Raw genomic sequence first — 19,427 nt, forward strand, 5'->3', positions numbered from 1 at the left:
TGTAACCAATCAGAATGTAAGACAGGAATTGTAGGGCTGGGCAGAGTGGATAAGTTGCATTGTTGTATAAGTTGGTCCGAGTAGATCTCATTAAACATATGAGATTTGTTATGATTAGTTATGATATTTCCCCTCCCCAAAAAAATATTTTCAAAAGAAACAATTGGATTGTATTTGATAAAGTTAAATACTGATCCTACTTTTCTCCTAGTAAATGAAAACTAATTCATACAAATATATATATAGATACATATATATAAATATATATATGATATAAATAAACATACAGATGAAATAGTAAATCAAGCCACAGATCAATGTAACAGGGTGAACAGTCAAAATACAGAACTGGAGGAAATGTCCAAGACAAGATAAGAAACAGATGAGGTTAATGAGTAACAAGTGTTAAGGACCAGTCAAATCGTGGATCCTGTATAGTCATGGGCGTTTATTTTAAGTGGCATGGTGGTTAGATATACATTTTTCTGGGCTTTTGAGCAGACGAATACTGTGATGTTATACTTTGTGATGGTCACAGTAAATTCTATATGCAATAAAAGACTATGGAGACAAGTATAGAACCATAAGCCTGCATGAAGCCAGTCACAGTGGAAACCTATGGTATAATGTGACCTGTGAGCCATATGGCAGCAGAGTAAAAATCAAGAGTGCTCACGGATGTGTTTGGAGGGCAGTGTCTGTATTAGTTACTGGGGGATTTTATATGAAACAAAATAAAAAGAATCAAATATGACTCAGGTTTCCCCTCTGAGATGTGGAGAACTGGAAGGGGTCATTGAGGCAGAGGTAGATCAGAGGCTGGATGTTGAGTGGATGGAATTTCATACATAGAATAAACATTCATGGTGCAAAGTTACATAAAACAGTGTAGCTACAGAACTTGAGAATCGTTACAATATAGTCAGAATCTAGACTCCATATCAATAATCGGGATTAGAAGACTTGGGAGAGTAAAGGCAGACAAGAAGACATGGGCACCATGGTGATGAGATTTACCATGTTAAGAGACTAAATATTAAGAGGAACCAATTCCCAAGGTCAAAAAGTTTAAATGAAACAGAAACAAAGAAATAACTACATGAAGGCAGGCAATGAAAGCACTGTGAGGCAAAAAAAAAAAAAAGATAAAAACTAATAGTTACTGTGATAAGCTAATTAATTAAATAGTATACGTTGACAAAAGATATAATGCTCTAATTATTTTCACTTTTTTGTAAATTGAAATTATTAGAGAAAATTTGAAAGGGAGCCCTGGGATGTTGTTTGTTAAGAATGAGTTTCAGTATGGTACTAGATCTCAGAGCAAGTAAAGATACTACTAGTATCTAATAATTTTCCTTCTTTAACTCTCAGACATGGAACAATTAATTTAATAACTCTAAGTCCATTCATCTCCATAACAAGAGAAAGAAATGTAAGACTCCTAGGGATCTTGCACTCAACACATTTTCATGATTTAAAGATAAAATACCCATAATCCACTAGCCAGTAACATTGCTTTCATTCTTTAAATGTTGTCTTTTGTTCCTAAATTCTTAGGGCTACAAATTTAGTCATATGAATTTATTTCTCTATTAATAATTGAAGTTTCCTAGATGTGTCGAGGTTTGTGTTAGAAAAAAATTGAAAGTGCTTAAAATTTAATTTAACATGGTAAATTTAATCCACACTTGAACAGTCAAAATGTATGGGTACGCATTCAATGCCTTTAATACATTTATTGAGTTGATGACTCAACTCTAAGAGTTCTTGCCATTGCCTCTTCTTCCTAAGATGTTACTTGATGGAAAGATGTATCAAAGGTTTCAGGATGTCCTGGCAAAGGATAGTGTCCCCAAATAGCAAAGATATTTTCTGCATCCTTGGTGAACTTGACTATAAAATGACAGGTCTTGGAAACCCTGGGTAGATAATATAAGGTTTTAAGTCCATAAAATAGGTGGATGTTTCTTAGTACTAACTTTACAAATGTAAAACTAGTTAATTAATGATTCTTTCTCTGTCTCTATTTGGTTAGAGCCAGGATAAGTTACTTAGCCAGGATAAGTTACTTTACCGTCTTGGGATATGAGGAATCCCCTAAGGGCTAGTCCTGTCTCCCATACAGGTCTAGTCACTGTTATTTCACCGTACACCTTTAAAGTACCCTGTCCTTGTAATGATCATAAACAACACTATTGTTCAAAATTCAACATTAGTTCCTCAGCAACAGTGTAAGTGCCTCTAACTAGAAGCAGGAAAACTGAGGTCCTATCTATGCTACTTAGAAATTGAGACTAACTCAGGAGAACTAAATCCAATATTATCCCCAAAATGCGCATATATACCCAACACACACTCACACTCACACACACACACACACACACACACACACACACACACACACACACACACACCTTTGTCTATCTTTCAATCTCACTGAGTCCACTGGCATGAGCCCATTTCACACCATGGAAAGGCACTAAATCCTTAGTGTTCTCTCATAATTAGTAATCTCCTCCTCCATATTTTGGTTCAAAACATAAAAATAAACTCAAATCACAAACTCTTCCCATCTCTCTCCTCTACTGCTTGACCCCAGAGACTAGTGGGTCTTGCATTGATTAGTCCTCCTCCCTCCTGCTTCAAAGGTGAAAAAACACTCTGCTGTTTATGTGATAAGAAATTTGGGTTAAATGATATCACAGAAAATTCTCATTTGCAAAGCCTAGCTTTCATCATCATTTCATTGTTGCATAAATCATGCTTTGGGAGCCAGACCCTACTATGTCTGCATCATTGCACCAAAATTATTAATCTCCAGCACCAACTTCTCTGACAAGGGATGGATGATCAGCTTGACAGGAGAAAAATGCCTCACAGAGAACTGAAAACTGCAAAGCATCTCAACATTTAACCAAATGTGCCTCTGTTGTGAAGAAAAGCTCAAAATGAAGCTCCTTACAAAACTACATAACAACTCCTCACCTAATGCAGTATCCAAATAATGAGATGATAGATTGATAAAGAATCACCAGTGTTTGATGGTTCTATATGTCTTGTGTATTGAGGCTATCTAAAAGAAAACCCCTGCTTATTTCACAGGGTAACAGGGAGGAAGGATACGCAGATCCTGCAATGGCTGCTCAGGATGCCATGGTAACTGGGCCTGACTCTCCACCTGACTAACAGAGAGTTTGGTAAAGGGAGGCTGGTTCTGATGCCCTATCTGGTGGTGTGAATTTGCAGGTGCTCTGGGAAGCCTGCCAGCAGAAGACTGGGGAACATAAAACCATGCTGCAGATGATCTTGTGCAACAAGAGCTACCCACAGCTCTGGCTGGGTAACTAAAAACAGGCTGTTTACAGCTATTTAACCAATTGAGAGACATACAAGTAACTAGGATAAAAGAGGAAATGTCACCCAGAAATAGAGAAAAGCCAGTTAGTGCTCTGAATTATGTCTATACAGTGTGTCTCATTTAATGACTCCGCTAAGGAGTAAAGCTCTGCCACCATTTAATTTCTTTCCAATAACTAAACTCTGTAGCTTTCGAATACTGACTCTAAAAAATTACCTATTTAGATATACTAGCTATTTCTTAGCAGATACATTATACTGTGTCTTGAATAGTCTCTAGTGAGCTTACTGTGGCCAGCCTATGTGTCAAGGTCTTTGTTACAGACAATGTGATTTATGAACTATCAATAGAACCTATTGGTCTTCAAGATGTGCTCACATTAACCTACACTTGACTTCCTCTAGACTCTGAACCTTCCCTCTTCCCTTATTAGAAAAACAAATTAAGTACAATTAAATGAAACATAAAGTCCTATCAATTTTTTTAGCAACAACCTGCTCTAATTCAACTATGCCTCTTTTATTTTGTGTCACTTAAAGATTAATACTAATGATAGCAATACTTCTTCACATCTAAACTGAAATGGCTGAGAACTAAGCACTGCCGAGGATAAAGCCAGCTGAGTAAATTTTTTAAAGAAAGAAGTTTAATTGAACATTATTTTATGCTAATAAATGAAACCATTAATGATAATCTCCTATTTCTCAAAATAGCTCTTCCAACCTCTATTTCTCAACATCACTCACTGGATTTTTTTTACCTAACTTTTATATTTAAATTCTAACAATTATTATTCATGTTCTCTGGAATGTCTCGTAGACAATAGCTCACCCTAGGCTTTCCCTCTATCTAAATCAGCCCTGAGTCAATGAGTCCCACCGCAGGTGACCATTGTTCCCCAGCACAGCAATAGTAGGTCTTTGTGGTTCAGTATTTGTGCACATTTTAGCATCTCATAGGGTCTATACTTGTTGCAAAGAGGAGATACGTCATCATGATGGGTAGCAGTACTAGGAAATATTTCCTAGACTTACTTTTGCTATGTATAGTAATCTAACTAGTGTTCAGGCTTTAAGTTTATAATATTTATGAAAATTCCTTTTGAGTTACATCAATTTCTTGAAGTTTTCCAGGAATTTCAAAATATTTCTGGTCAAGACCTGGTGGATGCCATCAATGACTGTTACGATGGCTACTTCCAGGAGCTGCTGGTTGCAATTGGTAAGCTGAATTTTGTATGATGGACATTTCAGTCAGTGTTGACTGGCTCTGTCAGGATTAAACGTGCATGAGTAGCATCTTAATCGAAGTATTTTCTTCAGTGCAATTATTTGAAAGATCCATTAATTCTAGGAAAATCCATCAGCTAGTGGTTCGATGCAATGAACCAGCAACCTGGAGACTCTAATGAAGTGGCATTTATTCCCTAAGAACAGGCTCAACTTCCATATGAGAAAAGTCTCAAGTGCCCTGCCTCAGGAAGCGACTTCTCAGTGTTAAATCTGTTAGGATTATTGACTTCTACCCCCCTTCCAGGAGCAGATAAATGCTAATAGTATGACTATTTTCTTGTCTCCAAAAAGAAAGGTGATTTTTTTTTTAATTTTGATTTTGATGGTTCCTTAAATTTTTACTATCTTTAATAAACTTGCTTTTAGAAATAAATCTTATCACCCCAAAATGTTAGTTAGCAGTGGGTTCTCAGGGTTCTCAGAAATTATATACCCATTGCATAAAAGGCTATGACTCTTATTCAGAAAAACTATTCCAGTGTTCACACTACCATTTACTCTGTGGTTTTGACAGTACACATCCCAGAAAATGTATACAAAGAGTCATTGTGAAATACCCTACAATAGATGCATCAAATGAACACTGAGATATGTGCTGAATAAATAATCATTGTGAGTTTTTCATTTCAAGAATGTCTTGGTATGAAGCGGAAAGTTTGGTCACAGGATTTTTTTTTCATTTTTTTCTTTATTATTATTCTTATTACAATTTATTCACTTTGTATTCCTGCTGTAGCCCTTTCCCTTATCTCCTCCCAGTCTAACCCTCCCTCTCACTCCTTCCTCCATGTCCCTCCCCTAGTTCACTGATAAGGGAGGTCCTCCTCCCCAACTACCTGATCCTAGGCTATCAGGTCTCATCAGGACTGGCTGCATCCTCTTCCTGATAAGGCTGCACCTGCAGGTGGAGATGATCAAAGAGCCAGACACAGAGACCATGTCAGAGAAAGCCCTGCTCCCCTTACTAGGATACCTACATGGAGATTGTACTGTCCATGGACTACATCTGAGCAAAGAGTTTTGGTCTTCTCCATGCATGGTCCTTGGTTGATTCATCAGTCTCTGCAGGCCTCCCTGGACCCAGATTTCTTGGCTCTGTTGGTCTCCTTGTGGAGCTCCTGTCCTCTCCAGATTTTTTATCTCCCCCTTGTTTCATAACATTCCCTGCACTCTGCCCAAAGTTTGGCTATGGGTCTCAGCATCTGCTACAGAATCAATAGAGTCTTTCAGAGGCTTCCTGTGGAAGACTCCTGTCCTGTTCCCTGTCTTCTCCTACTTCTGGTGTCTATCCTGTTTGCCCTTTTTAATAGGATTAAGCATATTCCCTAGGCTCTTTCTTGTTTGGCTTCTTTAAGACTATAAATTTTAGTGCGTTTATCTTATAGTATATGGCTAATATCCAGTAATAAGTGAGTATATACCATGTGTGTCTTTCTGCTTCTGGGTTACCTCACTCAGGATGATCTTTTCTAGTTTCATCCATTTGCCTGTAAATTTCACCATTTCCTTGTTTTTAATTGCTGAGTAGTATTCCATTGTGTAAATGTATGACAATTTCTGTATCCATTCTTCAGTTGAGGGACATCTAGTTGTTTCCAGATTGTGACTATTATGAATAAAGCTTCTATGAACATAGTTGAGCAAATGTCCTTGTTGAATGGTGGAGCATTCACCATTTGGGTATATGCCCAGAAATGGTACAGATGGATCTTGAGGTAGCACTATCCATAATTTTCTGAGAAAGTACCAGATTGAGTTCCAAAGTAGTTGTGCAAATTTACGTTCCCACCAGCAGTGGAGGAGGGTTCCTTTTTCTCCACAACCTCTCCAGCATGTTTCATCCCAGAAGGTTTTGATCTTAGCCATTCTGATGGGTGTCATGTGGACTCTCAGGGTCATTTTGATTTGCCTTTCCTGGATGAGTAAAGATGTTGAGCATCTCTTTAAGTGTTTCCTGCTATTTGGTCACAAGATTTGTATTAACGATCTAGTAAGAGATTTTAAAGCAAGCACCCTATGAAAAGGATTCGGTGGATTTTAGGAAACCCCCAAAAGATATGTGATATGATGGCTTTGGCCTATGAATATTTCTGAGTAATATATCCACAGATAGACATAGAGATAAAAAAAAAAGATAAATATCATCAAATTTCTAATAAGTATAATAGTTATATGTCACATGTCACCTAATTAGCAATAGAGTTAGAGGAGAATTCTTGTCATCAAAATCTCAAAGCACTCCAAACTGTTACCACAAAACAATGGGTATGAGGGAATAGGTAGTGGACATCAGGAGTACCAGGAAAAACTTATCTGGTTCTTTCTATAGTCACTCTATCAATCAATCAATATTGAATGAGCACCTACTGTGTTTCTAATTTGGGTACGAAGAGAGAATAAGAAAGCGACAAAACCAAAAATAACAACAGAAGCCCATACTCTCCAGGAGCTCACCTTCCAGAGAAGACTCAAGATTAGTTATCAGGTTGACTTTTCTCTGTAATAAAAATAAGTTGAAAATGTGGTCTCATGATCTAAAATAATTACTTGAACTGAAAAGAAACACTAATATGATTTTATTTTGAAGAGAAATTATGGTTCCTCATTTTTTACTCATTTATGTAATTAGTCTATTTCTTTTTCAAAGAAGGACTAATTGCTGGTCTACAGTCTCAACTGATATTTAACAGAGACAACTGTTGGGTAGGTTCCAGGTTGTTCAAAGTCCTGGAAAGTATAATCAAACAATACCTAAAACTGGACAAGACACATTATATTTGCTACAGTTTCTCCTTAAAGGGTCTCCATTCTATTTACAAATCTAAAAATGATCTTATACCACTCAAAGAACTGCTTGTCTACACCAGTTTTAGAGGCTATTTGAATAGGCGGCATTCAGGAAGATGAACGGATTGTATGTGTTTGATTTTATATTTAACACCGCGTCTTTAAAAATTAGTAATAATGGTCATGCATTCAGTGAAGAACATCTGTCAGTATAAATATGATACTGACACATTCTTCTTTTTAATACAGTGTGGCTAGTGTTACCAATGCTAAGTATTGAAATTATAACGCGGTGCGATGATTGCAGAAGGTTGTCACAGTGCTCTATTTGTTTCCCAGCTTCCGAAAAATTACATCTTGTCATTCAACTATCGTCCTTGCTTTCTAGTTCGCTGTGTCCAGGACAAAGCAAGCTATTTTGCTTATAAATTATACAGAGCAATCCATGTAAGTATAACACATAATTTTAAATTTATTTAAAATTAATATCTATTATTTTTTTACTTCAAAGAAAATGTGCTCAAGTTAAAAGAAACAAGTTAAACACCAATAGCTAAATTCATCAAATACAGATAATCTGCTCTTTCTACAACACAAACACGTAAGACATATGGGACTGCAGGGTATATATCCTTCATTCAGTATTTATTATTTATTTAAACTGAAAACCCAAGTGCATTTTTTTCAAACACCCCACATCATACACATTCAAACACAGATTCCATGGCAGAAAATGCCAAATCATGGTAAACCCCCAAAAACTATATTTTTGAAGTTGAAAACAAAATGATACCAGTTATTTTTAAATGTGCTATATGTCAAAAGCATTTCAAAATATTTAACAACAATAAATTGTTGTAATAAATAAAATTACACTGTGTGTAATTTTAAAAAATTAAAGAAAAAATCTCATAGGTTATTGTACATGTCATAACTCTGAAATAATAAAAGAAACTTTTATTAAAATAATTCAATACTATAGTGATTTGAACAGAGTATATAATTTTAATGAAAATATTCTTAAAGCAATTTATTTCTCATTAATACATATTAATTGTACAACATAACAGGATTCATTATGACATTTTCATACATGTATGTAAAATATTAGCAAAGACAATTTTACAGGCCAACTTCTTGATATTTTCCCACATACTGGGGAAGCATGCTAATAGTTAAGAATAGTATATTATGTGTCTGATTCCTAGGAAATAGCTTATGCGTAAGAATCCACATAGCCTCAGAACTCAGAAGAAAAGTCAGTGTTCTTTGGTTTGTCAAAACAGCCTCTTGAACAATGCTGTAACATGGTTTGTCAAAACAGCCTCTTGAACAATGCTGTAACATGGTTTGTCAAAACAGCCTCTTGAACAATGCTGTAACATGGTTCATCAACTCTCCTCCAGTGAGCCATGACTGTAACAATAGCCTGAAGTTTTCCCTGTGAATGCTCCTGGGCAAACAATCACAGTTATTCTGGTTTCTGCTACGCCCTCACTCAAGGAAACTTCTTCTAACAGCTTAGAAAATTAAATTATAACTATCTTGCTCTAGGAAGCAAAAAAAAAAAAGTTCTCGTATTGACCAGTAGTTTGGAGTTAAAGCAAATTATGTACAAATAATCGAAAGGTTCTCCTATGAGTAGCTGTATTATCAAACAATTGTCAACAAGCTCGTTTTACCACCCCTAAAGCTTTTGTCTGTCATAAAGAAACTTCCAGTGACCTACATTTTTAAAAGTAAAAAACTTGGTCAGATCATTTCTGTTAATCACCTCAAATTATGTAGTCTGTTAATGGAGTTACACTCAAAACACTGCAAGAACTCAGTGGATAGCTCTTTTTTTTTCCCCCCTATGGCATACCTGTATTTTATTTTATTATTTTCCACTATTTTTTATTTTTTATTTTTTAATATTAATCACAGGTTATTTACTTTGTATCCCAGCCATAGCCCCCTCTCTTATCCCCTCCCATTTCCACCCTCCATCCCTCATCTCCTCCCTGTCCCTTTCCAAGTCCACTGATAGGGGAGGACCTCCTCCCCTTCCATCTGTTCCAGCTATACCACTCCTAGGCATATATCCAAAAGATGCTCAAGTACACAACAAGGACATTTGCTCCACCATGTTTGTAGTAGCTTTATTTGTAATAGCTAGAACCTGGACACAACCCAGATGTCCATCAACAGAGGAATGGATACAGAAATTGTAGTACTTTTACACAATGGAATACTACTCATCAATTAAAAACAAGGAAACCATGAAATTTGCAGGCAAATGGTGGGATCTAGAAACGATCATCCTGAGTGAGGTATCCCAGGAGCAGAAAGACACACATGCTATATACTCACTTATTTAGTCCTATAAGATAGGATAAGTATACTAAAATATATTCACCTGAAGAAGTGGATAGCTCTTTGACAGCCTCTCCCGGATGGGAGAGCAGCCTTGCCAGGAGGACAGTGCAGCCAGTTCTGATGAGACAGGATAAGCTAGGGTCAAATGGAAGGGGAAGGGGACATCCCCTATCCGTGGACTTGTACAGGGGCATAGTAGGAGAAGAAGGAGGGAAGGTGGGATTAGAGGGGAAGAGGGAGGGGACTACAGCTGGGATATAAAGTGAAAAAACTGTAATTAATGTAAAAAATAAAAATTAAAAAACAAAACAACAACAACAAAAAAGAGTGACTCTGATAATTAGATTTTGGTCAAAAGATACAAAATGACCATAAGGCAAGAGTAATAATGGCAAAGGATACAATCTACACATTAGTATCAAATGGGAAGTATTAGTATTAAATGGGAAGGTATAAATTTGTATCTGTTTTGACATTAAATATTTCTAAAAAAAAAAAAAAAAAAAGGTTCTGTTGAGTGGCCACAAGATGTCACCATTATTCCATTTCAAACACATTTGAAATATCCCCGTGGAGAAGCTTCAGGTATCCCATAGCTGTGACAACAGTGTGGGGCATGTGGGCACACAAGAAAATTGCTACTGAGGAGGAAGTCTGTCCAATTTAAAGTACTGTTAAAGCAGGCTGTAAAATACTGTTTTCTCTTCCCACCTTTCTGCGACTTTTAGGACTTTGGCTTCCACAATAAAACTGTCATCAGGATTCTAATTGCCAGAAGTGAAATAGATCTGATGACCATAAGAAAACGTTACAAAGAGAGATTTGGAAAATCTCTCTTTCATGATATCAGAGTAAGTCTACTCTTCATGATTTATTTTACCTCACATTTTATTCTTTCTGGGCTGAAAAAAAAGCTTAAAACAACTTGCTGTGGGGATCTAAAAAGCTCCATGTCTGACAATGATGACTGACTTGAAGAATTCAGACAGCTTTCAGAACAGTTAACAAACGTTAGCCTGTACAATAAAACCTTTTGATCTTTGCTTTTAAGCGAAAATTTTCACGTACTCGTAGAAAATATTCCCTCCCTAGGACTGTGCTTCTAGGTTTCAGTTCTGAGGTGAAAAAATGGGTCCAGCTGGGTGTGGCAGCTCGCCTGCAGCTCGCCTGCAACCCTAGATCTGCTGAGGCTAAGGCGGGAAAGTCAAGACTTTGAGGCCACCCTCAGCTACAAAGCAACTGGAGGTTAGGATGGACTACCCAAAACCTTGCCTGAAAACACAAGCAAACAAACAAACAAAAGTCAAACTGAGGATCAGGAAACCAGTATTTTGCTGCTGGAAAGCGTTAACTGTGGGAAGGGTTCCTACCTCGCTGCAACACTCCTCCTGCCATCATAGAAGGCCAGGCAGCCAATCGGATGCCACCGACTGCCAGTCCGGAGCCACTTATTACTAAGTATGTAAACCTCTACATGGCCAGTCACTTCATCAATCAGACGGCAAGGAAATAATAATTCAAAAATAAGCAAGCCATTTTCCCACTCTGATCGTTCTAAATTTTGTTAAACGCTTTATATAACTTGGGAAAAATGAAATACATGGGGCATCTATGTAATTTGAGGGTGTGGTGTAAAATCAATACGTTCAGTTTTTTCTTTTATATCCAGAAAAAAAAAAAATCAAAAAGATTTTCCAGATGGAGAAAATAGGGCATCAGAACACACACAATACTTGAGACTATGTCTTACTTATACTTACTTACTTACTTATACTGTCACATTGTTTTCAAGTGAAATGCTCTGCCACAAGAAAGAACATTTTAGCTCATTTAATTATTCAATTTATAACTCTCAACATCTCAAAGATTAAAGCCACCAAATCTAGAAAGCTTTCTCGGCCGTTGTAGGGGCCAGAGTAGTTTTAAGAAATTGATGAATCATTTAAAAATCAACCTGTGTTGTTTTTTTTTATCTTTGATAAAATGTCAGTATGTCTACCTTGGAACCTCTAAGCTATTAGTGGTGACCAGCATGTTGTATTGATTCAGAACTGTTTCTAAGTAAATAATCTTGCTCATGTACACTACTTTAATTATGCCTAGCGACATCAAAGACAAGTTACAATAATGCAGTGTTACCATATACTTTTATATCTGTGAGTATTAATTACACAACTTTGTGTAAAAGGGTATTAATACATTAAATAATCTTTATGGAAATGGATTTTATAATGATATTCATTCAGCCATCTGGTCTGGAATATTTAGAAATGATGAAAGAACATAAAAAGGAAGAAAACTGCCCTGATTCTCTACCACAGACACCCAGTAATTAGATATTTCTAGGCCCTAGTATGTCTGGGAATCTTCTCCAGATTCATACAATAAAACGTTAATCCTAAAGAAATGGTGTTACAAGATTGGCTTTTGAGAGTTAAGTCATAAACGTAGAACCCATAAGTGGGGCTGTTTTCCTTATTGAAAAAAACCTCCAGGATTCTCCTTTGTACCTTCTGTCATGCCAGGCTAAAATCTATGAAGTATTCTCGCAGTAACAAGAAATGTCATCTGGATTTCCCATTTTTTCTAAATTAGACATAAACTGCTGATATTTTAAGCTACCTCATTTTTAAAAGCTCTAGTGGACTGGGATAGCCACTGTTGATCTTTTTCAAAGTACATAACATTAATGTTTTGTTGTCAAAGGATTTTATTAAATCAGGACATCCTGTATAAAGCATACTGTGAAGCAGAAAAACAGTCTCAGAAGATGATGCATTTTTCAACTTTTCACTGTTTTATGTAACAGTATAGGGCATATGTTGTTAGCCTAAATCTCCATGCTCATCCATAACTGATGATAATTTTTAATTTATTTCTTGACATAGCACTGCTGAATTAAACAGTGTATTTTCAAATCTTTTGAGACAAGTTGGCAATGTCCAGTGTCTACATTGATTTACTATAATATTAGAGTACCAATTCCTAAAGCTGAAGAGAAGACTCATTGTAACACAAGTCATTGTGCTCATAAATACACATTAAATTTCTATCAGCTTTATATAAAACATATTATATCAACTAAAATCAGAATTTTAATAATTTAATAAGTTTACTTTGAATAGTGCTCAGAAAATCTTTAGACAAAAAGAATTAATAATTTTATGAAGGGTAATGGTCCATGAATATTTCATATAGCAATTATAAAAATTATAGTTGACTTTTAGAAACAGGAAGAGATTTGATTTTTAATTGCCTGTATTTTTTTCTTTCCAGAATTTTGCTTCAGGGCACTATGAGAAAGCACTGCTTGCCATCTGTGCTGGTGATGTAGAAGACTACTAAAATACATCAAAAAGGGGAAGATTTGAAGGTCATGAAATCTTCTTCATACATACCTCAGACATAGATTGTTGGATCTGTGCTGTTATTGACTCTGAAACAAAGCTAGAGAATCCTATTCTTCTTCTGTCTCTAAAATTATTGAGATGAGAAAAAAAAAATCTACCGTTGAAGAATGTCATCCTGGATTTGCACCCCTTGCTCCATTAGTAATTAATTAAATTGTGTATGGTGGAATAAGAAAAGTATTGCATTGGAGTACATTTTATTTCATTGAACTGCCAGTTCCTAGAAGAAGACTGTCTTTTGTAACAGTCTGAAATCTGTTAAAATGCAGTGTGTGACAACCCTCATCGTGTGAGCATCCTCAGTGTCTGGTCGCCCTCAGTGTCTGGTCACCCTTACTGGGTGACCACTCCCCGTGTGGAACCATCCTTAGTGAGTGACCACCCTCCCTGTGTGACCTCTGAGGAACTGACAGGACTCCTACACACAAAAGATGAAATGATTCCCTACAATATCCTTTAAAGGAAAATAGATAATTGAAAGGAAAGTGTCCCAAGAGGTACACTTACTGGATTAGTGGTACAGGAAACTTGAATGGAAAAGTCAGGGTTCACATGCATCTCTGTGTATACCTTGATTTTATTAAAGCCACTGCTGTAAAGATAAATTAGCCATTTTTAAAAACGTATTTCTTTAATTTTGGAGGAAGGCTGGGCACGTGTGGACCATGGCACATATGTACAGGCCAGAGGACATTACTGGTAGTCAGTTTTCCTTTGGTCTCTGGAGATCAAAATCAGCCACTTGTTCAATGAATGCCAGAAAAGTCATTGCTCAATATGTATAATTTTCAATTTAAAATATATTTACATTATTTACATTTATATTTACATCACTCAAGATGATCTTTTCTAGGTCCCACCATTTGCCTGCAAATTTCATGATTTCCTCCTTTTTGATTGCTGAGTAGTATTCCATTGTGTAAAAATACCACAATTTCTGTACCCATTCCTCCGTTGATGGACATCTGGGTTGTTTCCAGGTTCTGGCTATTACAAATAAAGCTGCTATAAACATGGTTGGGCAAATATCCCTTTTGTGTACTTGAGCAAACTTTGGGTATATACCTAGCAGTGGTATAGCTGGGTCTTGAGGAAGCACTATTCCTAATTGTCTTAGAAAGCGCCAGATAGATTTCCAGAGTGGTTGTACCAGTTTACATTCCCACCAGCAATGGAGGAGGGTTCCCCTTTTTCCACAACCTCTCCAGCATGTGTTGTCCCTTGAGTTTTTCATCTTGGCCATTCTGATGGGTGTAAGGTGATATCTCAGGGTCGTTTTGATTTGCATTTCCCTGATGGCTAATGAGGATGAGCATTTCTTTAAGTGTTTCTCTGCCATTCGATATTCCTCTGTCGAGAATTCTCTGTTTAGCTCTGTTCCCCATTTTTTAATTGGATTACTTGGTTTGCTGCTTTTCAGCTTCTTTAGTTCTTTGTATATACTCGATATTAGTCCTCTGTCAGATAAAGGGTTAGTGAAGATTCTTTCCCAATCTGTAGGCAGGCGTTTTGTTTTGATGACAGTGTCCTTTGCTTTACAGAAGCTGTTCAGTTTCATGAGGTCCCATTTATTGATTGTTGCTCTTAGAGCCTGTGCTGTTGGTGTTCTGTTCAGGAAGTTGTCTCCTGTGCCAATGAGTTCTAGGCTGTTCCCCACTTTTTCCTCTAACAGATTTAGAGTATCTGGTTTTATGTTGAGGTCTTTGATCCACTTGGACTTTAGTTTTGTGCAGGGTGATAAATAGAGATCTATTTTCATTTTTCTGCATGTGGACATCCAGTTGGACCAGCACCATTTGTTGAAGATGCTGTCTTTTTTCCATTGAATGGTTTTGGCTTCTTTGTCAAATATCGAGTATTCATAGGTATGTGGGTTTATTTCTGGATCTTCTATGCGGTTCCATTGATCCTCCTTTCTGTTTTTATGCCAATACCATGCAGTTTTTATTACTATTGCTTTGTAGTACAACTTGAGATCGGGGATGGAGATACCTCCAGATGATCTGTTGTTGTACAGGATAGTTTTGGAGATTCTGGGTTTTTTGTTTCTCCATATGAAGCTGAGAATCTTTTTTTCAAGGTCTGTAAAGAATTGAGTTGGTATTTTGATGGGAATTGCATTGAATTTGTAGATTGCTTTTGACAGGACGGCCATTTTCACAATGTTAATCCTACCAATCCATGAGCACGGGAGCTCTTTCCATCTTCTGAGATCTTCAATTTCTTTCTTCAGAGACTTGAAGTTTTTCTCAAACAGGTCTTCCACTTGCTTGGTTAGTGTCACCCCAAGGTACTTTATGTAGTTAGTGGCTATTGTGAAGGGTGTTGTTTCCCTAATTTCTTTCTCGGCCCTTTTGTCTTTGGTATACAGGAGGGCTTCTGATTTTTTTGAGTTGATTTTGTATCCTGCCACTTTGCTGAAGGTGTATATCAACTGGAGGAGTTCTCTGGTTGAATTCTTGGGGTCGCTCATATATACTATCATATCATCTGCAGCATTCCTCTTTTTCTTTAATTTATGGTGTATGTGTGTGTGTTCTCGCATGCACACGCATGTTCCCAAATCTATAAATACAATCTGCTCAGTCTATGACATGAGGGCTAAACAAATCTCATGGAAAGCTAATTGGTGGTTCTTTTCAGGGGAAACCTATTTCACCTGCTCTCAACATTCCTTAGTTGCCTACAGTGTTTTTCTAGGACTGGGGTGTAAATGCTTTTATTTCCTGAGATGAAGAGATGAGATCCATTACCAAATGTCTGTACAATTTAATCTTCTGCAAGCCCAGACCTTGAAGGCTTCAGCTTCTGGCCTCCATTTGCTAACCTACGCCTGGAATGTTTTGAGTCTCTCAGACTTACTGCCAAATAAGCTCACCCTTTCTAGTGATTTCTGAGCTCTGGCTGGCTGGTTCAACTCAGCTGTTCTGGCTCAAAACTCATCTCCACACTGACTGATTTAAACTGGCTTCTCTCTGCTTCTCATTGAATTGCTCTGCTTGGAAAAACTGCCTGTGAATTCCACAAAATGAACTACATGAACTCAACTGCACCAAAATGTACCAACCTGTACTATATTCCTGAACACTACTGTACTGTCTCCATAAATTCTCTCTTGCTGATCTTACTTAGCTTCTCTTTCTTGTCTGTTTTCATGAGAGTTGGGGGTATACTATCACTGACTCATTTGTCAAAATTTCCTCTGATGAATCGCTTTGTCTGTCCCTCAATTAGAAGCCATTGTTTGAGATTAAAGGTTGTACTAAATTCCAGCCAGAAGGATTAAGTGTGTGTATTCTGGCCGAGAGATTAAAGGTGTATACTAAGGGCAAGTCTGTATTCCAGCTGGGTCACACAGACTCAGTTCTTTGAATGTGGTCTCTTGCTAGAGTTGCCATGTTGCTGAATTAAAACTTGCTGCCCTAGCAGAGGACTTGGATTTGGGTCCCAAAATATTCATAGTGGTACAGAACTATAATTGCAATCACAGGGGATCTGACACCCATTTTTGGCCTTTGCACGTGGAATGCATAAAGCCTTCAGGAAGACAATCATATACATAAAATAGAAACATTTTAAGGCCATTCATGTTTTATATGTGTTTTAAAACCAACAAATAGAGATATATAGGACTACCATGTGACATTTCATTGCAATATGTCACAATCAGATTGCAACAACTGGTATGTCCATCATCAAACATTTATCATTTGATGAATGGGGTGGGAAAATTTAACATGCTACTTGATGTTTTGAAATATGTAATTAATTGTTATCAATCATAGTCATATTACTGTACTACAAAGCACTAGAAGGTATTTCTGCAAACAAAAGTTCCCTTTTACTTGTCCCATATCCTCTCTATATTGCAGAGCCTTCCTAGACTCTAATAACACTATGTACTCTTATTTTTTTTCACAACTTTCTCTACTTCTATGCTATGATATGTATGCATTGTCTTTCTATGCATGATTTGGTTCATTTAACATACTATCCTCAATTTCCAGTCATATTTGTGCAGGTGACAGAGTTTCATCCTCTGGTGGCTGAATAGCACTCTATTATGCATATATACAAGTTCTCATATCCACTCATTTACCCAACACTTAGTTGTACTCTACATCGGACTTATTGTGAGGAATTCTATAAGCAGCCTGAAAGCTCAAATGTCTCTGACATTCCAGCAGTGGAATCTGGGGATGATATGAGTATCTTTCTAATTTTCTTTAAAACATCTATTTTTTCATAATAACTGCACTAATTTACATTCTCACCAAAAAATACAACTTCCTTTTGCTACTAAATTTTCACAGTATTTTATCTTCTTTATTTCTGTCATTTTTGAAACAACTAATTGAAGGGAGGCCATAATTCAATGTAGTCCCAATTTGCATTTTTCAGTTATTACTAGAGTTGAATTTTTTCAAACATTTTTAATTTATTTTTATTATCAGTTACACTTTATTAACTTTGTATCCCAACTGTATCCTGCTTCTTTATTCCCTCCCAATCCCACCCTCCCTCCTTCATCTCCTCCTTGCCCCTTTCCAAGTCCACTGATAGGGGAGGACCTTCTCTCCTTTCATCTGACCATTTTATCAGGTATCTTCAGGACTGGCTACAAAGTCTTTCTCTGTGGCCTAGCAAGGCTGTTAATCCCTTGGGGGTAGGGGGGGAGTTCAAAGAGGCTGCCATTGAATTCAATCTCATATAAGACCTCTGTGCCCAGATATATTTGGTCCTTGTGGAGCTTCTATCCTTTCCATGTCATATTAACTCCCCCCTTCTTTCATATGATTCCCTGCACTCTGCTGAAGGTTTGGTTATGAGTCTCAGTATCTGCTTTGAGACACTGCTAGGTAGAGTCTTTCAGAGGCCCTCTGTGGTAGGCTCCTGTCCTGTTACTTGTTTTATCCTACATCCAATGTCCATCCTGTTTGTCTTTCTAAGTGAGGATTGATCATCTTACTCCGGGTCTTCTTTCTTGTTTATCTTCTTTAGGTGTATAGATTTCATTATGTTTATCATATATTATAGGTCTATATAAGTGAGTATGTACCATGTGTGTCTTTCTCCTTCTGAGATTCCTCACTCAGAATGATCTTTTCTAGATCCCACCATTTGCCTGCAAATTTCATGATTTTCTCCTTTTTAATTGATGAGTAGTATTCCATTATATAAATGTACTACAATTTCTGTATCCATTCCTCTGTTGATGGACATCTGGGTTGTTTCCAAGTTCTGGCTATTACAAATAAAGCTGCTACAAACATGGTTGAGCAAATATCCTTGTTGTGTATTTGAGCAACTTTTGGATATATGCCTAGGAGTGTTATAGCTGGATCTTGAGGAAGTTCTATTTGTAATTGTCTGAGAAAGTGCCACATTGATTTCCAAAGTGGTTGTATAAGTTTACATTCCCACCGGCAATGGAGGAGGGTTCCCCTTTCTCCACAACCTCTCCAGCATATGTTGTCATTTATGTTTTTGATTTTAGCCATTTTGATGGGTGTAAGGTGAAATCTCAGGGAAATTTTGATTTGCAGCTCCCTGATGGCTAAGGAAGTTGAGCATCTCTTTAAGTGTTTCTCTGCCATTCTATATTCCTCTACAGAGAGTTCTCTGTATAGCTCTGTACTCCATTTTTTATTGGATTGCTTGATTTATTGCTTTTTAACTTCTTTAGTTCTTTATATATGCTGGATATCAGCCCTCTGTCAGATATAGGGTTGGTGAAGATCCTTTCTCCGTCTGTAGGCTGTCGTTTTGTTCTGACAACAGTGTCTTTTGCTTTACAGAAGCTTTTCAGTTTCATAAGGTCCCATTTATTGATTACTGCTCATAGAGCCTGTGCTGCTGGTGTTCTGTTCAGGAAGTTGTCTCCTATGTCAATGAGTTCTAGGCTTTTCCCCACTTCTTTCTTCTAACCAATTTAGTTTATCTGGTTTTATGTTGAGGTGGTTGATCCCCTTAGATTTTAGTTTTGTGCAGCGTGATAAATATGGATCTATTTTCATTTTTCTGCATGTAGACAACCAGTTGGACCAGCACCATTGGTTGAAGATGCTCTTTGTTCCATTTAATGGTTTTGGCTTCTTTGTCAAAAATCAAGTACTCATAGGTATGTGGGTTTATTTCTGGGTCTCCTATTTGGTTCCATTGGAATATCTTTTTATATACTTTTACACATCTCTTTGTTAAATGTACATTGGGGCCATT

At 36.9% G+C, this 19,427-nt stretch overlaps 1 protein-coding gene across 1 annotated transcript in view; it reads left to right on the top strand.

Moving 5' to 3' along the window:
* The window catches only part of Anxa10 (annexin A10), a 75,272-nt gene extending 61,887 nt beyond the window's left edge, over window positions 1-13,385 (top strand). Inside the window, exons 7-12 of the mRNA XM_055597885.1 lie at window positions 3,106-3,159; window positions 3,250-3,343; window positions 4,487-4,582; window positions 7,829-7,887; window positions 10,527-10,649; window positions 13,075-13,385. Of these exons, the coding sequence (XP_055453860.1) occupies window positions 3,106-3,159; window positions 3,250-3,343; window positions 4,487-4,582; window positions 7,829-7,887; window positions 10,527-10,649; window positions 13,075-13,143 (495 nt within the window). The 3' untranslated portion in view covers window positions 13,144-13,385. The remainder of the gene's footprint in view (window positions 1-3,105; window positions 3,160-3,249; window positions 3,344-4,486; window positions 4,583-7,828; window positions 7,888-10,526; window positions 10,650-13,074) is intronic.
* Window positions 13,386-19,427: the final 6,042 nt, after the last annotated feature.

The sequence above is a fragment of the Psammomys obesus genome, unplaced genomic scaffold (genome assembly GCF_907164565.1).
Source record: "Psammomys obesus unplaced genomic scaffold, mPsaObe1.curated_primary_1811, whole genome shotgun sequence".
In the NCBI taxonomy this organism is placed as follows: Eukaryota; Metazoa; Chordata; class Mammalia; order Rodentia; family Muridae; genus Psammomys; species Psammomys obesus.